This window comes from Nelumbo lutea, chromosome 5, assembly GCF_056320005.1.
Source record: "Nelumbo lutea isolate HS-2025 chromosome 5, American lotus-T2T, whole genome shotgun sequence".
Lineage (NCBI taxonomy): Eukaryota > Viridiplantae > Streptophyta > Magnoliopsida > Proteales > Nelumbonaceae > Nelumbo > Nelumbo lutea.
Window position 1 is genome coordinate 9,497,012 of NC_142688.1, and position 21,984 is coordinate 9,518,995.

The window sequence follows — 21,984 nt, forward strand, 5'->3', positions numbered from 1 at the left end:
TAGAAATGGAGAGAGCTGGGGGTTTGGTCTGTTGCTACCTGTTAGTCCGAAGGTAGGAGATGATGAACAATCACTCCCCTTCCTCTTTTTTCTTCTTCCGAATAGGAAAATTAGGTTTCTCTTTAGTCCAAACGATATACTGCTACGGGCAAAACCGGTACACCAATCACTTCATACCACATATCATCTTGGGAACCTCGGAACTTGCAATAAAGAAAGGTCGGGACTCATTCGCCATTAGGGTGAGTTCACGTTTTATCAAGAAATCTTGGGAGGTAGGGTGAGAGAAAAAAATGAAAATTTCGAAAAAATCAACTGAAACCGAACCGAAAAATCAGTTAACAGAATTGGTCGGTTGGGTGTTTTTAAAAAACCGAAAATATCGGTTCAATTTCGATTAACCAATATAAAAAACCGGTGGTTAATTGAACTGATCGGTATACGTATATTTTTATATATTATATATATATATTTATGTATATTATATATTTTATATATTATAAAAATATGCATTATATATAAAATTATATATTTATAGTATTATATATTATTTATTATTTAAAATATAATATTCTATATATTTATAAATTTTTTCTATATATTTTTATAATTTATATTGTAAAAACTAAAAAATTGAAAAACTGATGAATCGAACCAATGGTTAATCGAACTGATCAATCAATTAACCGACCGATTTCGATTCAATTCCAATTTTCCAAAAAACCAGTACTAGCGGTTCAATTTCAAAAAGTGCCCCAACTGAACGTGAGCACCCCTACTGGGAGGTCATCGAAGACAGTTCGAGTGGGCCACCAAGGCCTCAGTTTCGCCTTAAACACCTCGGGACACCTAAACAGGCATCCCCCAAATCGGCTCTCCAGCCTCATACAGTTGACCTGCCACGTCAACAATATGAATGCGTTTCAAAGCATTCAATGCTTCTAAGATCTCTGAGGCATGTTGTACGCTTAGTGGTAATAGTGGGAGTCTCCCCGCCTGTTGGGAAACGATAAGTGGCCTGTCCAATGAACGCTCCCAAAAATCCCTAAGAATCCGGCCATAAGGTCCGTTACTTCCGAGAATTCTGGAGGCACCTTATCATTCCTCATCTATATAAAAGGGAAGAAATTCTCCCTCGCAAGCCACCCTCTTAGAGAAAAGAATAAGCTATCTACTTTGCTCGAAGTTCTCTTTCAGATCGTCTACATCAACACTAACTTGACCGTCCGAGTTCTTACGCCTAGTCTCACAACCGACACACTCTAGCTCACCCTCTTACCAAGACCCGAGCAGATCGAGCCACATCACCTTTTAATCACTCAAAGGTAAATAAGCAATTTTAAATTCAAAGTTTTTTGGGTTTCATAAAGTTATACTATTTTTTCTACCGAAATCAGATTCAATAATAACTGTATGGGTATCATAAAGTTAAGGGGAGGTTTTTGCAACTGTCTAAACTTCAGGACAGGTTTTAGTAATTTACCCTAAAAATTAAAATAAAAAATCTCTCTAAAAAGTAAAAAAAGAAAAAAAGATTGGGGATTGAAAAGTAAAAGTAAAGACACTAATTAAAGCAATTTATAGTCGAACTCATGTGTAATTGCTTATTATTATAAGATGGACCCATGTTTTCAATGGCAGGATCTCAGAGGTCGGTTGGAAACCAGGACCGAAGATATTGGCACGGCTGATTTTTCTACAACAATAACTCGCCTTGGTTATTCTTTCGCATAGAGACCGGGTTTAATTAGGGTATATTCGATTATGACCTGATTTTAATTCGAATAAGATGAGACTGTTGATGAATGGTGATTTGGCTCGATTTCGTAATTGAGAGACATGTGGATGTGATTCAACATAAGTGATAATTCAACACAATCAGATTGGCACGTGGGCGTGATCCGATACGAGTGACAGATCAGTGTGATTAGTTCACTAGAGAGCAACCTCGGTACCCTGCTACCCCGAACCGAAGCTACTTCAAGTTAAGATCACCTTGATACCAGATCACGACCAGGATAGAGACCAAGTCCGTTGCACATCGAGCCCGGACAGATGAACCACCTCGGTGCAAGATCACCTCGGTACTAAGGCACTTCTGCATGCGAAGCAGATCAGGTTCGTAGAACGCGAGTTCAAGCAGCCCGACACTTCACGGGCAGCTCACTACCTAGTCAGGTTGACCTTCACATGGCAACCCCGAAGATCTCGCCACCAGACCCCGTGCTCTTCGGGATCACGCCTCATAACTGCTAGCACTATTTCCCCGCCCTATTCGGGCAGCAGTGATAAGCCTTATCGGCTAGCAGCGTTATATCCTATTAATACGGAAATGGGCCTCATCATAGCAAGAATCCCAAAACCACTCCGAAAAACCCACGATGACTCCAGTATATAAAGGCTCCACCCCCTGGAGGTAAAAGGTATGCGTAATCTCTGCTCACTAGCTCTCTTGCTTTCTAAGTTACCATCAGTTTGCAAATTACTAACTTAAGCATCAGAGCGACCTCACCGGGTAAGCACCCCCGGGTTCTCTGATTCCCCTTTTGCAGATTAGTCAAGTCCGTTGTCTACTGGAAGCCAAGTCATCACCAGCTAGGAGCAGCTAGATTGCGTCGCATCAATTATCATATCTTCAGATCTAATATGATTTGATCATATTTTTTTAAATAAATAAATTATTAAAAGACAAATAAAATGTAACAATTTAAATAAAGAAATACAAAAAAAAATACAAGTATCTTTTCAACTATTTTGATCATATATATACATGTTTATTTATAAAAAATAAATAATATAATAGATCTACAAATATGCAATAAAAATAATATATATATATATATATATATATATAGTGTGTGTGTGTGTGTGTGTGTGTGTGTATGTTATAGAATCTGATCTCGGATCGGATAGGGGGATCTAAATCCGATCTGATTTCTAATTGGATCCTATTATCTGATCCAAACCTATCACTAAAAAGTTGCATGTGGCAATTTCAAATGATAACAAAATACAACAATAATTGTAAATATATATTGGTGATTTATTGCCTTTCAACCTAAAAACTTGTATCAAATCTTCTTACTTTATAGATTATATCAATATTTCCAATTGATTGTGCTAATTGAACCATTGCTTGCCTAAAGACCGATTAGACTAACTGAATTGTTACTTGACCTAGATTTTAGGTTCATTTTCCACCAAATTGCCTGTCTATAAAAAAGCCATTGACTTGACCAACAACATGGTAATCTAACTAATCAAACCATTGAATCATTTGATTTGTTTAGTAGGGTGATGGAATAGACATTAATTTTATATTTTCGTAATTTCTGTATTCCATTTCCATCATCTAACAAACATGAATGTGGTTTCATTGCTAAGGCTGTTTTAAAATTTTTATTCCCTTTCTATCATTAATAACTTTTTTTCTTATTTATCATACGTAAAAACTGGTTTTATTTCCAAGTTGATTTTCAATAGATAAGTTTTTGTACTATTAAAATTGTTATTCGTGAACTTAATTAGTGAAATTTAATGATGAGAAACAAAAAATACATTAAACATATGATGTAATGAGGGAGAATGGAATGAAATAAAAATGGTATCAATTTACAAGAGGTATTTTAAGTCAAGAAAAAGTCTAAAAGCCTTAGAAATCTATTGCCACTTCTTATAGATTTCAAGTAAATTGTAATTTATTTACAAATCAACATGTAGCTCCAAGTGTCTAGAGTAGTTAAACTTGTCCAACTATCTCCATGCAATTACAATTACAATTCATTAAGTTTTGTGATTTACAGATGTCTATTCAGAGTCTTAGACAAATCTCTAATAGATAGATATCAAACATGTTGTGTAGTTATTTAATATGCATAAAAGAATTCCATTTATGAGCATTTATACAATTCAGCAAGAAGTTAACAATGGAGGGCTCAATTTGTCTTTTTTTTATTTCATTTTAAAGAATCAACAAAATTCTTGATTTTCCCTCAAATTCAAGTATGAAAGCATTAATATATAGGGGAGAAATACTCCTTATAGATTTTTTAGAAACTCCAGGGGTTCTTAATGATTTCCCCATAAATAAAGTCACTAATTTCCAAAGCCTTTTCTAACTTATCCTACAATTTCTCCCATGCCTTCTCTTGGGCCTAAAAAAACTGACTTTGAATTTTATTAATCTTTTTAAGGGAATGTTCATTTGAACAACATTTGAAATAATAGAATTACATGTTATTTTTTTTCTTTTTATTTTTTTTGCTCTATGGGGCTACACAACAAGGGTGGCCCATCCTCTAAGCCCATAAACCCCCAACCCAGGTGTAGGTGGGATATGGTTCCAAGTTTCTCAGTTACAACCACCAAGAGACCTTACCGACTGGCTAGTTGGCACCTTGTAAATAGAAGAACCATATTCAAAACTTATTTGATAAGGATAACTCTTTTATCTTTAAAAGGATTTTTCAATTTCCAATCCTAAGCTTTCTTCTTAATTTTAGTTGTAATGTTATTCAAAGCCTTTTTATCAATTATGCCTTGAATAATTGGAGCACCCAAATATGGGATGCTCGTAGTCTTATAAATCAATTTTTAAAGCCTATCTAGATTTTTTTTTTTAGAAAAAATGGACTTTATGAAATGGATATTTTGGATTAGACCTTCTCGAACAGACGTGGGATCTCCTACTCACGAGAACTCTGCCCACATCTATTCACAACACACTACCCCCGTGAATTGAGAACATCTCCCCTGCATAATACTATGTAGGAGGAGGAGATATCCTCCATGTGTGGCTGCAATATTACGTGAGCAAATGTGGGCAGGAGATCCCGACTCTCTCAAACATCTTGAGATTGGGCATAAACTACTTATAAACCAATGGGAAAAGCTAACCCAAAAAATAAAAACCAAACCAAATCGGACAATCAGACCATTCAAACTAGGAATTGGTCATAGTTCTAGGTTCGATTTTGGATTGGACCACATTTTATGAAAAAATAACATTGGCTTTGTAAAAAAAAACATTGACCCGAGCAATTGAATTGCTAAACCGTTTGACCCGAGCAACGGTTTATAGGTTTTTGGTCAATTAACGTCTCTCTCTCTCTCTCTCTCTATCTATCTATCTATCTATCTATATATATATATATGAAAAAATAACATTGACTTTGTCAAAAAAGAAAAGAAAACGTTGGCCCAAGCAATTGAATTGCTAAACCGTTTGACCCGAGCAGCAGTTTACGAGTTTTTGGTATCTCTCTCTCTCTCTCTTCCTCCCCACCCCCTATTCTATCATGCTATTCTAACACACTTTCTCTCTATCACTTCTCACATCTTACCTTTTATCTCTCCCCCTAGTGGGTGGTAGTTTTCCTCATTTCCCCCATCCCCGTGGGATCGCCCTGAATGGGGCGGGCATGGGGATGATTTTCCCCCCGTAGGGACAGGGATGAGGAAATTTTCATCCCCGTTAGTGGGGACAGGGGGAGCACTCCCGACCCTGTGGGGACCTCGATCCCTGCCCCATGGGATCTCCACTAACACATATGTATATATGTATGCATACGTTATTTACGTATATATGTACACATAATTTTATATATTAATATTTTTAAAAAGATGGTTGAATATGTTTGAATCTTTTCTAATAGAATTGTAAATTTTAATTATTTCATTTTTTTAAATAAAATAAAAAACAAAAAAATGGTTAACATTATAAAAAATAACAGGGAATGGGGATCCCTGTGGGGTTGGGGATGGGGATAACCTTCTCCCTGTTAGCAGGGACAGGGAAAGGGATGGGGATGGGGATTTTCACATGGATAGGGATGGGGAGAGGCTCCCTGTCCCCACCCTGCCCCGTTGCCATTCATAGTCCCCTATAATGCTCAAAATCCAATGGTAAAAAACCATAATCAAAATTATGGAGCCACACTCAAAATCCACATTTTAAAATCATTAAATAATGACAACTGGGCCTACTTATGAAGATGATCAAATAATAGGTATTTGATCCAATCCAAATATCCAAACTAGGGAGATTAGAATTTGAAAATTAGGGTTAGATTGAATCATGATCCAATCCATTTGCACCCTAGTTTTGGTCTAGCTTCAGCCCAGGAGAGGTTTGTTCTCTTTAGGATGGGAACAGTAGGTATTCTCTCGAGTCTTCTCTTAACCCTTCTTATTTACTTCTCTTCTGCTTTTAATTACCATCCACCTAGGTATTTATAATTGTAACCCCTCCCCCTTTCTTCTCTTTCACATGCGAGAGGGGAAAGGCTTCGAGGTTTGATTTAGGGGTAGCCATGAGCTGAGCTACCCCTATTGTTATTATTCTTAATTTTTATAATAATAATAATATATAATATTTTTATTATTATATATAATAATAATAATTAATTATTATTATTCTTATTTTTTTTAAGTATCAAATAAAAATATTATATATATATATTTATAAAACATTTTTCTCAAGTTGAACTTGAGTTTACGAGCTTTTCACTTAAGCCAAACTCGATCTTAAAGTTCTAGTTCAAACCAAGCTCGAGCTTCGTACTACCTTGATAAGCCAAGCTCAAATAGCTTGACTCAAATCCACCCTTGGTTTCGTTATTGGGCAAATAGCCTTTCCGGTTGAGAGAGCTTCTGAATTGGGCATATTACGATCAGAGTGGGCAAATTAGTAATTATATTCTGATTTATTTTGAGTAAAAATAAAACATGCCTGTGAATCGGTGAACTGCTCTAAACATGCCCAGCCCAGAAACGCTCAACAAGAAAGGCTGTTGGCCCCTAACAGCCAAAGTTAATCCTTCTGTTCCTCACAAAGTGTGCCTCACAACATATCCTAGCCGCACATTTAGCTGTTGGCCCCTAAAAACTGCCCACGTCTACTCACAACATATCCTAGCCCACGTCTACTCAGGGTGGCGCTGTGGCGGTTTGAATCAAGTTGGTCCTTCATCATAAATGTCCTATGGGTGAATCACATTGAGTCCCTTTGTGATTTCGTCGTCCGCCACATATGACCACTGGGCCCTTGGATGACTCATCATGTTTTAGTTACAACACATATCACCCCTCTATCTAAAATATGGGATTTTTTAAACAATTGTTTAATAGAATACCAGATTAATTTGGTTATTGAACATAAATCAATGGCCTAACTATATAATTTCTTTTAATGGTCACTAATAGAGGGCGAAAATATTTTCTTTTGAAGGGGATGAAGAAAGAGACTAAACTACACAAAACAGGGGCAACTCTAAAGAACGTTGCCTTGAATTTCATTATCAATTTCATAAATGTTTTTTTTTTCACCATTCCCTCACAGACGTGATTGCATTTCTTTGACCCATGAGAGAAATTCTCTACTAAATTAGATATAATTTAGGAGATAAATAAGAGTTAGAGATTTAGGAGAAAGTGGGGGATAGTGGTGCCACTTTACTAGACATTAGAAAAACTATTGTTGGAGAGGAGATTATTTAGGTGAGGGAGGTAGGGATGGCAATTTTCCCCATCCTCAATGGAGACCCAACTTTCCTGACCCCATCGGGTCGGGGATGGGGATTGAGGTCCTTGCCCCACCCGACCCCGATTATGTATGTATGTGTGTGTGTGTATATATATATATATCAAAATATATTTAAAACAATATATATATATATATATATATATATATATATATATTTATGTTATTTATATTATATATATATACATATCAAAATATATTTAAAACATTGTTTATAATTTAAATTATTTATTTATTTTAAAGTAAATTTATTTTTCAAAAAAATATTGTTATCTAAAAAAATTTTGGGGATTCAGGTCCCCATGAGGAACCCATCCCCGTTGGGGATCGGGGATGGAGGACAAATTTTACCCTTGGCGGGGATCGGGGACGAGGAATATGATCCCCGCCTTGAACCTGCCCCATTGCCATTCCTAAAGTAACGTAGTTTAGGAGAAATTGAGGAGATGAGATTATTTAGGTTATTGGGGAAGGGGTGTGTGTGTGTGTGTGTGAGAGAGAGAGAGAGAGAGAGAGAGAGAGAGAGAGAGAGAGAGATGTGAGTATTAGTTAAAATGCTTGCATGTTAAGAGAAAATGAGGGGAAAATATGAAAACAAGGGAATCTAAGTGCAAAGTAGCATTTTCAATCCGCTATTGGTCTTGGTAGTTCAATCTTTCGAATTGTTACTTGGTCAAGAATCAAGATTTTAGTGTGGTTTAATTTGCATAAAACCTGTAATTTGGTAAAAAAAAAATTGTCCAATCCAAGTAGTTGAATGGTTGATCTATTTGACACTGTAACTAGGTCACAAGTTGCACACTCAATGTATGTGCACATTTTTGGAGGCCATAGCTTTGTGCTTAGATATTGTCCAATTGTTTTTTATTTATTTATTTATTTTGGGTAACTTTTCAAGATATATGCATTGACGCCTTGCCTTGCTATTTTTTCCAAAAATAACTCCTTTTTTGGCTTCAAATCACAATTTTAGCATTTTTATAAATAAAAAAAAATGAATTGAAAAATATAACTCATTGCCACACAGACATAATTTCTTAAACTACCATTATGATTTAGCTAATTGACTAATTCTACATTTACTATTTACATATTGTCTTAAAATACCCCTACTGTTTCTGACAATTAATTAAAACCTCCCTTATTGTTAACTTTCCATCACACTCCGTTTGCATGTGATTGATATTATTTTTATTTCTTAAAATACCCTTCTTGTGACTTGTTCATCACCCTCAACCTAGAGCTCTACCTTCTCCCTTCCCTCTTCCCCCCTCCTTATTTCCATGGCCAACTGAACTACCATTTCTCCCAAAGCTCAAGTTTCAATTGAAATTCCCTTTCTCAATGAAACTTGGAATTTCAAGTCTAGTGATCTGCTCTTCAACTTGAAAAACAATCTAAATAGAACTAGGTTCACACTTCACATCCTTGGCTGACTACAGGTTAAAAAATGTGAATAACCAGTAGATTGGAGCCTTGCGTCATTTCGAGATTGATAAGTCATCATTTCACAAATATTATTATACGATAAATGAGTTATTTTAAAATTTGTTAAATAAATGAGCAAGGTTCAAGTCTCGCACACTAATAATCTTTATTTCTCTCATTTTTTTTAGTTTAGCTAACGTACCAACTCATCCACCCCTGACTTCTGTTGAACTTGAACAAATAAAGAATTAAATGGATAACGTGTCGCGCTCAAAAACTCCGAAGCAGCCCAAGCTGTTTTTGGAACGGCGAAACTTTTCCCCAAGTTTTGGGCCAAGGCCTAAGGCCTGAGGGTGTAATGATTTTATCTTTCCGTCTGGACTCCGGATCTCTGCTCACGAGAATACTGCAAACGTCTACCATAGTTTGATGCGCAATGCCTACCACTTTCACGTATTTTCTATTTTGTGTGATCCACCTCAATTACTTCCCCTCTCTTTTCTGCCAAAACCTCCTTGGCGATCTTATAATAATACGGTATCTCTTCAATATGAGCCACTAGATATGAAAACAAGGACAAGAATCAATCCATGAACTTGTCCTCTTATCCAACGGTCTTTAGTTCATCTGATATCATATTAAATTACGTTCAGGGATGACTCAGAATTCCTTCGACCAGGCAACTACCTCTTCGGCTCTCTCTGGAGCAAACGAGAAACGACCGTGTGTTTGTGAGGATGAAACCCGACAGAAGAGTGTCGAATTGCTCTCTTCTCACGCTTCGTGGGATGCTGAGGGCGATGGTAGCTTTCCTCCTTGTGATCTTCTTTGTATTCGCCGGTGAAGCCAACTGTTCAACTGAACACCCATACCTTCATCGTCGATCAGAGAGGAGTTTGTGTGCTGAGCTCATTCAACCCTACGGTTATCCTTGTTCCGAGCACACCGTAATCTCAGCCCCCCTCTCTCTCTCCCTCCCTCCCTCCCTCCTTATTACTGAGAATTGAGTTTACTTTCTTTAGGTTCAGACGGAGGATGGTTACCTCTTAGCTCTTCAACGCGTTTCGTCTAGCAAGGGCGGAGTTATTAAAGTCAAACCGGGTCCTCCCATTCTCCTTCAACACGGGTTGTTTCAGGTAGTCTTCTTGATAGCAGTTCTATCATTCGTATAATTGAACAACATACACTGTGCATTTATTGTTGTATCATCTGCTGAATGGGTACCGTGTGTTGCATTGGTGGATGCTGGATTGGTAGCTTTTATGTAGTTGGAAAATTTTGCTTTGCAATTGTTTCAGTTCTTGAGCTTTTTTTCCCCAATCGATTCACTAAATCGCCTGAATTCATGCCCATGAAAAGATGGAGAATAGCTGGGTTTTGATGGATTCGGTGAAGGGTGACGTTATTGTACTCTATCATCAATCCTAATTGATAGAGCTCTGAGGAGTATCTGGGAAACTGGAAAATGGAAACAGTGTATGTGCTAGTGGGTGTTATGGGCTAGTATGTTTTAATGTAAAAGGTAGCTATCTGATTTTTTCCCATCGCTTTCCTCCAGAGCAAAATGTAAATTAAAGGATTTGTTTGAATAGTTCTTTATACCACTTAAACTTCGAATCTGCTGATAGCAACACCAATCCTAATTCATTCCAGGGGTCAGTTTGTGGCTTTGTGTCAATAGGCCCATGCATAAACTATAAAGAGTTTGCTTGTGAAATATCCGTGATTTTCCTTTTAATGTGTTCGTTTTTTCATTTCAGGAGTTCAAAATGTTAGGTTGAAATTTGAAGATTAGGTTCAAGTATAGGAAGCTTGATCTAGTTATAAGCCTCGATTTTTTTTTTTTTTTAATTTCTCAATAGGGTGTAAATAAGCCGAGGGCTCTCAGTCAAGCTCATGTTTGCTTGGTTTTACCACTCGCTGTGCCACACTTATTATAGCTTAAAGTCAATAGCTGAATTTCCTTTTCAACAAATGATAATTACATGTGCTCATTAAGACTTTTCAACTTCATTGAGATGTTGCACTCTTTCCTGGATGGGTTTTCCTTCTGAGTGAATCTTTTCCTTCCATAATTTATATCACATGCGTTCTTCTTTCACAGAGGGTGTGCCCAATTTATCAAAAATTGCATGTGCCCAAATTAGCACCCTTTTATTTCTGAAAAGCAATATCTCAACTTTCATTTTTTTTTTCCATTTGCGATTAGTCTCAGGAAAGATATCTTCTAGGTTTTGCAGTTACCATTTTGACGTTTACATATTTTCCATGAGGTTTATTGGTGTTTTCAAAATTTAATGGACAGCTCTTTGGATTGTTGTCTTGTTATTATATTATTGTATCTATCTTGAACATCTCTGTCTTGGAATCTATTTATTTTTCATTTCCCCTGCTAGTACTTGGGGCCTTATGAGATTGCATTTTTATAACTAAGGAGAAAATGGTCTGTAAATTTTTGAATGATTAAGGTAAAAATTGGCAGTTGATTTGGATAATGGTAAAACATGGTCAGGGAGGAGATACATGGTTTGTAAATTCGATGGAACAATCGTTGGGCTTCATCCTTGCAGACCATGGTTTCGATGTGTGGGTTGGGAATGTACGCGGCACTCATTGGAGTCATGGACATATCTCTTTATCTGAGAAAGATAAGGTATGCATACTTTACCATATTTTACCCCTTCTCCTTCCCTTCAAAACGTGTGTTTGTGTGAATCCTGAGGTTCCTATTTGAATATTATGTTTGAACCCTTTTTTGGAAAAAAAAAAGAGAATTACTATTTGAATCATATGATTTGATTCATGAATCTTACCATTTATAAGATTGATGTGATTTGAATAAATTCAATAGATACATCATTGTACTATTTTTTTTTTCAGGGGCTTTTGGCTCAAACCATTACTAGAATATGATTTAAAATACAGGTTAAAGAGACACTATATGTGGGTTAATCAACTTCCAAGTCAAACTAGAATATATTATCTTAAAATATGGTTACGACTTTTAGAATTTGCAAGGCAACAAGATAGCACCTTGTTTCCAATGCATTGCTTATTTAAAATATGGTTCAAGCTTCTCTGTTAAACATCATATGTGACAAAACAAGCCAAGCATTACATAAACAAAAAATGAACAAAAATAAAAATGGCAAGAATAGATAGGATAGAACTCCTATTCCTTTTTTCCAATATATACAGGGATAGAGAGCTAGAGAGAGAAAAAAGAGAGTGAGGATTGGCAATATGAAGGAAAAAAACCTAGGGGATGGAGCCCTGCCTTTGTTCACAGAAGATAACAAAATTAAAATATAGATTTTTTTTTTTTTTAATTTGGATCAGTAACTGTGAGATTTCATTAATTATATGGTAAGACTACAATTTTATGAACCAGGCTGGACAACTCAACCCAAAGAAAAATTGCACCACAGCCCAAAATATTTGATCCTTGGAAAGTGGAAATACTTTGTTTGGCTAAGGAAACTGCCAAATATACAAATCGCTTTACTTTATATACGTATGTACCTTTATGTGGGTTTGATTATTGGACTCCTTATTTCTTTACTTCTCTTCTTTGATCGTGTCCTCCCCCAAGCCCTTGATGTCAACAGTAAGCCCTTGAAAATTTGTTTCACATTAATATTTATAAGTGGTGATAACACACTGAAATATCAAACTACATCTTACTAAGTAAACAGATAAAAGGCATTTGTTGCCAATTTTCTCATGTAGGTACTTTCCTTTTGCTTAAGTTGGCACACTATGTATAATACATACGATGTACTTTCCTTTTGCTCAACACACCTTATTGCATGAGCAGTGCATTGGTGCCAACTTGGTGATAGCGTGATTACTATGGTATATAGATAGAAATAAGGAGTCTTATACATATACATACAAAAAAATATCAATTTGTGTGTATCGTGCATGTGCTTTTGTTTTGTAGCATTATGAGATTTTGCCTCTGTTGCAGGAATTTTGGGATTGGAGTTGGCAGGAACTTGCACTGTATGACCTAGCTGCAATGATCAACTATGTACATGCAATGGCAAATTCCAAAATTTTCTTTGTGGGACATTCCCAGGTCCAAACGTTAAAGACTAGATTGCCTTTATTTTTCCACTGATTTTCTTATAGTGTTGCTGCTTATTCCAATTTAGAACTCATTTCCTTTTTTTATACTCATCATAGGGAACCATCATGGGTTTAGCTGCTTTCACTCAGCCAGAGATAGTGGATATGGTTGAAGCTGCTGCATTTCTTTGCCCTATCTCTTATCTGAGTCATGTCAGTGCTCAATTTGTACGTAAAATGGTCAACATGCATCTTGATCAGGTATCCTTCATATCCAAATATGTTCGAGTGGTCAAGTTTTCTATGACAAATGGTTTCCACTAATGGAGAAGTTATGCTGTACATTCAGATGCTTCTGGCCATAGGCATTCATCAGCTTGAGCTTAGAAGGTCTGACCAGTTTTTTCCCTATGCTTGGGTTGGAATATATGAATCCCTACTAGTTCTGTCTCGATATGAAATTATCATTTTATCATGTGTTTTTGTTGTATCATCCAGTGATACAGGTGTTCGCATAATGGATTTTGTATGTGATGGTCATATTGACTGCAACAACTTACTATCTTCCCTAACGGGTTCTCTCTCTCTCTCTCTCTCTCTGTCTCTCTCTTGATCTATGCGTGTACATGCCCATATTTTTGTTGTTGTCCATCTATCCATAAATTATTTGTACACACATTTACAGATATGGTATCACCTGTAGAACTAGAATTTGGATCTATCTAAAGTCAAGCCCAACCTCACCCAATACAGGTTTGGGACTTGGATTTTGGGCTCTTAAATGCACTTGGTCCTGGAAACTTGGGCTTGATTTGAGGCCTCCGGTAGCTCCAAACCAACCAAACATACAAATATGGAAAATCAGAGATGACAATGTCTACAAGCTGGAAAATGCTGACAAATCCATATACTATGGTCATTCTGATGGAGTCTCATAACATGGTCATATGTGCCATTGTTAGACACAAATATGAAATGTCACATGTATTCATATCAACTAACCTAAAACACTATTATATCCTTGGTTTCTCAAGAGTGCATTCCATGTTATATCTGAGATATTATTTCAAAATATTTTAGTTAATGTAGTTATGTAAGTTTATAATATAAAAAGAATTTATATAGTCTGATAATACATGAAAATTATATGATTGGTATGTAACCAATAACCCAATATTAGAGAAAAGAAGAGCAATATCATGCAGTTGACATGAGTATGGAACAGAGACTTGAAATGGACCTCAAAAATGAGATGCCCTTAGTGTGTGGAATGTGATCATGAAGTGATGTATAAGCCTATCGCAGTACTAATGTTCATTAGTAACTTAGCATATGACATTAAACAGAACGGAATGGTAAAACAGGATTCATGTAGACAATCCCATATAGTTGAATAATGCTTGAGTGATAATGATGATCATCTATTTAGGAGGCAGTACTAAAATGTTAAAGCAACACGGTAATCCACCAGTTGACCATTAAAAGCTACACAACTTACTGAAATGAAAATGCAACCACACATCAGAAAAATTTTGACAATAAATTGACATTAAGAATTACGAGAAAGTTTTAGGTGCCTTAATTGTATTTAGAAAAAGTACTTATATGTATTCTAGTATTTACATTGCCAAATTTCTTCACTTGTATTATAATCTCTTTGAATGCAATTCCATCTGCAGGGAAAAATTGCTGCTTCAACGACTCAAGAATCGACTACTATCTTGATTATGAACCTCATCCTTCATCATCAAAAAACTTGAACCATCTATTTCAAAGTATGCTTTTTAGATTTTTCTGTAGCACTTGGTTTTTGTGGTCCATCTTAGATTAACAGGAAACTTGGAATTTCTTTTACTACTTGCCAGGCAAACTTTATTGTTTCCATTGTCACTACATGATGAATTGATGATCTTGAAGCTTTCCGGTTGACTTATTGTGCCATAAGTGTTCTGAAAAAATTGTCATGTTTGCATAGTAAATTCGTTACAGCATCTTGGTGCTACACGTTTAAAAAAAAAATCTGCTTTACAAGTGTAGGGCCCAAAGGCAGTGGAAAATAAGGTACACTACATCACTATTTTTGCAGAATCTTAAACTTCACATGATAACATGGATGACTTGGCCATATTTTCCACTTCCTGCCTGGTCCTAGGCTCTTGCAAGAACAGGAGTGGAAGTGAACTCAATGTTACATTCAGAATAAACTCAACATTTTTATTCTCATGAATTAAAGTTTTATAGGTCAAAGTTTATCATTTCTATTGTCTATAGGTTGGCATACAAACTAAAGGCCAATTATGTCATGTTGCTAAGGCTTGTATGATATCTCATAAACTTCTTGGATACATGCATTGTTGTATTTCTGGTACGTTGGTTTCCTAATCTTATTGTGAATAATGAGAAAGAAAAAATAAGAGAGAAGAGAAAAAAGAGCAGAGATCATTGGTCAACAATACCACATACCTATATATCTCTCTTAAGAGAGAGACTCTTAGGATTAGAACTATCATCCAAAATAAAGAAAAAGGGGTTCCAATGGCTGATATTACATTCATTTAGGTACATATATATATATATATATATATATATATATATACCAGCTTCCATCATCAGGAGCCTTTGCTTGGTGGAACGCTTTGCTTTGTATAACTAAGTTTTCAACCTCTTACCATGTAGTAAAAAGATTGGACTGTATACAATCTATCAGTTGTAGGAAATTCTTTCAATGTGCAGTCTTTCTGTCCATGTCCAAAAAATGAGTGTGGCAGAAATGAATATGCTTGGATGGATGAATGGTCATGTGCATAGAAGACCATCCACAGTGCCTGTTAGAAGAATTGATCTGTTATAAGTTACAGGGTTTGGACAGATCAAAAAGAACTTGGGCAGAAATAGTAAGAAATGATTTAAACACCCATAATTTGATGATGGATATGGAACTGAACAGAACGGAATGGAAACAGGATTCATGTAGCCAACCTCATATAGTTGGGAGTCTTGGGACAAGGCTTAGATGACGATGATGACAGTACCACAAAGGTTCTTAATTCCATTTCCTGATAAAAAAGGAGTATTTATTTGATGAGAATGAACAAAAATGCAAGCAGATACAAGTTTTTAATAATTAATGTACCGTTTCTGGATTTTTTTTACTTTTTTTTTTTCAGAAACAATTAATTTGCACTTATCAGAGAGAAACAATTAATTTGCAGAAGAAACTCTAAAATTAATTCACTGATAAGAAGAGATCTAAAATAGTCTGGAAAAGAAAGGAAAAAGAGGATTTATAATAGATCCCAAAGATTTAGACTGCATATAATCCACAGAAGAATTAAACTCCCTCAATGGGCTATCAAATACTTAGATGAATGGATCAGCTCAACTCTTTAGAGATTAAACTGGGTTCTAGCTATGTTACCCAGATACGGCAAGGGCATAGGGCTGCAAATAGATCAGATAAATCCAATTCATTTAAGTTAGATTTGAGTATCTGTTTAACCACAATCAGATCAGATCAGATTTAAAAATGTGATTAGTTTATTAATTGGATTGAATTTGGGTGATCTGCTAGGATCTGATTTGATTATATGTAATTATATGATAATATATGTGTTTATGCATGTGTGTGTTTTTTACTATTAGACCCTTTTTAGAATTTTAATTCAAAGTTATTTAGAAGTAGATTTTGGGATTTAGATAAACATATTTATATCTATTTAGAATATATAGTTTTGGTAATGGTCCACACAACAGGGGTTTGCCCTCCCCCAGCCCAGGTGAAGGTGGGACTTGATCCCAGGCCTCCACTACAATCAGCCAGAGACTTTACTGGCAGATTAGATGGCACCTTCCTTTTTTTGGTTAACAGGAGGTTATCCCTATCCAATTTGATCTGATCTGTTTGCAACCCTATCTGGAGATTCTGGGCATGATGTTGGATTGAAATTTATACTAAAAATTGAAGTATTCTATAGCACAATAGGAACCTTTTCTACAGGTATCTAGGTATCATAAGGTTCTAGTAATCCAATTACCAATTATAAGAAATAGAAGATGAAGTCCAGTTCTAACACTCCAATAACCAACTAAAAAAACACATAAGCACATAGACCAGATGCCTGGAGTCCTAAGAAATGTGAATCCAAGATTGACTACTAAGGAAACTACAGTTCTAAGTAAACTAATTACTTCTAGTCAAACCCATATTTGAAATTTTAAACCTCTAAGTGATCCCCAATCATAATAAGAGTTGCTTATAATCTTGGGGCAGATGCAAAACTTTCCACCACTTTACTATAGAAAAGGAAGGCATGAATGATAAATTTGAAATTACTATAAACATTTCTATTTACTGTAACAAGTAAATGGGAGTTTGCTTTAGTAGCTGAAAAACACAAATTACTGAGGATAAGTTTACAGCAGGTATTGAGATGGATGAACTTTAAGGAACCTAGGAGTAAATCCAATAGGTGTGATAAAATGAGGGAAAGTAGACTAAGATGCTCTGGTCACGTGCTGAGAAGACCATCTACAACACCAGCAACAAGGGCACTGAAGTAATTGGGGAAACCAAAAAGGGCATGGGTCTAAGCAGTGAGAAATGATTTAAGGGCCTATAATAATGGATATGGCACTGAACAGAGTGGAATGTTGGATTCAAGTTGAAGTTCTAGAATTAATTGGGGCAACCAAAAAGGGCATGGATCTAAGCAGTGAAATGATTTAAGGGCCCATAATAATGGGTATGGCACTGAACAAAGTGGAATGATGGATTCAAGTTGAAGTTCTAGAAGTAATTGGGGCAACCAAAAGGGCATGGGTCTAAGCAGTGAGAAATGATTTAAGGGCCTGTAATAATGAATATGGCACTGAACAGAATGGAATGGTGGAACAGGGTTTATGCAGCTGGGACCAGGCTTAGTTGAGTTGAGCTGAGTAAGTTTACAGCAGAATTTTAATTTTGTTCCCTTGTCTATAGTGATCATCATCATCCAAGCCTTTAGTGCACCGGCATTTTGAGAAGGTATTTATTTTTTGAAGGCGGCTATGGAATTATATTCTATTAAAAAGAGAATGAATCACTCCATAAACATCAAGGCACTATACATGGAAAAAGTGCTCTAGAAAAAGTCATGTTTGGACAAAGAGAGTTGGAATCAAGAAAGGAAGCAAATCTCATGCCTCTGTACTTCTGAACTGATGGCCAAGATAGGATCATTCCAATTGCATGTCTTTGTACTTTCCTCAAAGGATTGACTTCTGCACATGAATATTGAATTATTGATATGAAGTGTGTACTTCAAATGTTCCTCCACCTGTATGAACCAATGACCACATCACAATCTTTTTATAGACAGCAAACAGAAGACAGAGAAAAGGTAGAAATTATATTTCTTGTTTATGAAGAATACATTTGGGTGGTGAGAACAGGCAAGTCAGTACATGGGTGCTGAAGTTGGAGATTGTGTGGTTCCAGTGTCTTATGGTAAGAAAAATGAAAACAAGGATGGGGAAGGGTGCCATCACAAATTGAAAAGAATGTGGAGTGAGCATTTGCTTCAAGGGAGAAGGTGAGAGACATAATGTGGTGGAGTGAGCATTACCAAGTGAAGTATATCATTGCCATGATTTTAGGGGCTGAAGGTTTGAATTTCTATTTCTAGGTCTGAAATCTAAGTAGAAACTAATGTATTTAATAATATAATGAGAGAGCATATATATGAAGAAAAAAAAACAATGGTATATTCTATGAGATACTAAATTATATGTAGAATAAGATAATAAGACAATGATGTTAACTTCCTAGTATCTCCTTGTTAAAACAAAATTGATATATGTACGTTGATGCTGTTGCATCATTCTTTTGATAAGCATTGGTTTCATTACTGGCAAACTTTTAGCTGTATGAATCATCTACAAGTCCTTACTGGCAAGAGTAAAATTCTCCTTTCTGTTCTGCTGTTTCCTCCTTTCCTTATAAAATAGATCTATTGTTGCATCATTGTCTCAATTGGATATATATGCAGACCCTTCACAGTTTAAAATGATATTTCTGTTGGAAAATTTGCTGAAACTATAGATGCTTTTATACTTGATCTTGGAATTTCTCCTAGCCTAGCCATTATAAAATGTTGCCATTCTACGAGAAGATCCAAAGGTAGGGTCCAGAGAGACAATTTTGACTAAGAAGGATAAATGGTCCATGCATTTTATAGAAGAAAATTTCTAACATACAGGGTACTGGTGACCGGTAGTTGGCCGGTGGTGGGATTTGAAAACCCTGTTATTAATTTTCTTACATATAAGAGCGTACAGTAAAGTGGGCCTATCAATCGGTCATATCATCTCCAATCGCTCCCTCTCTACACTTTATTCTCTCTTGTCAAATCTAAAATCTCTTAATCCCATGCTCTCCCTTTTATATTCCAAATATCAAAATTTTCTTCACCATAAAAGTGAAATTATCTTTTATAGAATTCTTCTTCTTTGTTTTATGATTCTTTTTTTTTTTTATGAATTTCTTTGTTTTACGATATTATCATCTCAGTTGGCCCATTTACACTCCAAGGCTCATAATGAGAGATTTAGTTTCTGAAGAAATTTCTTATTCTACTAAGGTCAGTGTTTTAAAACACAGTCCTTAGGCTGAATTGCTTTCCTCTCCGGGCTAATGGGTCATCATCTAACCGGGTCTGTAAACCCATGATATTATAAAAAAAGCAATAAGATAAAAGAAAACAAAGAAAAAAAACTGGAAACCTGTTAAATGGATCAAATCGATCAACCTTTCATCCGTCTGAATTGACAGGTGACTGACCAAGTCAACGCTATCATGAAAAGTTGAGTTGGAGGTTGACCCAAACTGGAATTGCAACTGGGTGGCAAGTCAACCAGTCGGACTGGCCAGGATGATGGGTTGTAAACATTGATACAGATTTAAATCTTTGGAGTTCCAATACTTTTAAATTATCTCCCTTCACATAGGCATTCGCCAATTTTGTTTATTGGAGGTCATGAATTTGATATTTATGTTTTAATGACTTTCTAACACTGTTTTGCAGTGATACGGAAGGGTACTTTTGCAAAATACGATTATGGGTGGTGGGGAAACATGAAGAAATACGGCAATTTGCAGCCCCCATCATTTGACATCGGTTGCATACCTGAGTCACTGCCATTATGGATGAGTTATGGGGGTAATGATGCCCTAGCAGATGTGACAGATGTGGAGCATACTCTCAAGGAATTGCAATGCAAGCCTGAGTTGCTTTATCTTGACTCTTATGGGCATATTGATTTCGTACTGAGTGTAACTGCAAATGAAGATATATACAAAAACATGATCGGGTTTTTTAGGTCATGGGGGGAAGCCCAATAGTTCTGAAGTGACTGGTTACTCTACTACCTGCTGCAGTATGGAATATTAATTTCTAGTCACTAAATGTAATTGGTAGTTGCATATATTGTAAGTATGATAAAAGTTCATACAACTCCTTTTTCCTTCTAAAGAGGAAATAAAGATTTCAGGTACATCAATTGGTGTATTCCACGTGCACCGCCTTTATAGGATTGGAGATGAAGCAAATCAAGAATAAGGAAATGAGAACAAACTCTTCTGATTTGTTGATCTTACTGGAGAAGCTATCAAGCATATAGTACAAGACATGGTTCTGTGGGTCCAAACTCCAACGTATTAGAATGCAACATGGTTAAGGTTAAGTTCATAAACAAGTATGAGGTTTATCAAAGGCCCTCCACCTTCATTCAACTGTTCGTAAAATAGCAGTAATCCATATTTTTTGTCTATTTTTGGGCGGTATATATATATATATATATGTATGTATATATTTGCCTCTCTTCTTTATAAATTGCCGATGCGCCCTAATACATTTGCAAACTTCGTGTAAAACTTGCAACAAATTTCGGTTATTAACCATATCAATTTTGAGAGGTCAAAATATTTAACATGTGCAGGTGCTAATTGGCGAGTAAAGCCAGAAATGTAGCCAACAAAAATTGTATACTCTACCTAAAAAGCTAAAATATAGGGTAGATTACATAAACGCCCATGCTTTTCAACACTTTACCGCCTTCCCCTATTATCTTACGAGTCTATGATAGAAATCCTTAGTAGAATATGTGAAATAACTAAGGTTTTAAAACCATTGTTGATCCGGACAGTCGAACCGCTTGGCCCATAAACTGATTACGGTTCCGTTTCATCCCCAAACTGTTTCTCCAAAAATCCTTGAATTGGTCCTGGGCGATTGAAATTTCGACCTGTTTAACTATTTTTAATTTTTTAAAGCATCACAGGTTGATCTATTCAGACCAGACGGTTAAACTACCGGTGGCCAAAAGCAGGTCCGATTCCAGAACGGTTTTTAAAACATTGGAAATGACATTACTACCCTGATGCTTAGTTGACTAGAGAAATGAATTGATCAGAGAGGTTACATTTGCTCATCCAGCATTAAAAAAAAATTCAAAAAAAACAAAAAAACGAGACATGGATTTATCATCCGAAATGAACCGACACAAAACCAGACTAATGGGGGAAATTGATATTGTCGTTCTATTCCTCCCTTTACATACTTTGATATGCTAGTCTCTCTTTTTTTTTGCTTTGATAAATTTGATATGTTGGTCTATGAGCCATCTCATTTTCCTTTCTACTTCACTCCAGTATAATTATCAATCTACTTGCAAGAGGACATGGGATGGTTTAAATCACAAAATATAGTAAACTAGCGAGGCCCCGTGTGATGCACGATAAAATTTGAAACCAAATAATAAGATTGAAGGAAAGTAATTCATAGTAAAATAATAAATGCACAAATACTATTAAATTAAGGTTAATTAAACCATAATTATTATTAATAAATTATTGTTAATTTGTAAATAAATTTAAATAATTGTTGTTAGTCGATAGTAAAATAAGTAAA

At 35.8% G+C, this 21,984-nt stretch overlaps 1 protein-coding gene across 4 annotated transcripts; it reads left to right on the forward strand.

Moving 5' to 3' along the window:
- The first annotated feature begins 9,247 nt into the window (after positions 1–9,247).
- On the forward strand, positions 9,248–20,583 carry LIP1 (lipase 1). Of its 4 annotated transcripts, XM_088944583.1 has the most exons (10): positions 9,248–9,505; positions 9,622–9,915; positions 9,997–10,104; positions 11,481–11,621; positions 12,939–13,049; positions 13,157–13,300; positions 13,389–13,429; positions 13,538–13,614; positions 14,719–14,814; positions 20,101–20,583. In XM_088944583.1, exons 2-10 carry the CDS (start codon positions 9,706–9,708, stop codon positions 20,415–20,417), a joined length of 1,245 nt encoding a protein of 414 aa, XP_088800709.1. In that variant the 5' UTR covers positions 9,248–9,505; positions 9,622–9,705; the 3' UTR covers positions 20,418–20,583. The 4 variants fall into 4 exon arrangements, with proteins under 4 accessions (XP_088800709.1, XP_088800706.1, XP_088800707.1 ...); XM_088944580.1 differs by lacking the exon at positions 9,248–9,505 and having other exon boundaries at positions 9,626–9,915; positions 9,991–10,104; positions 11,451–11,621; XM_088944581.1 differs by lacking the exon at positions 9,248–9,505 and having other exon boundaries at positions 9,626–9,915; positions 11,451–11,621.
- The last annotated feature ends 1,401 nt before the right edge of the window (positions 20,584–21,984 follow it).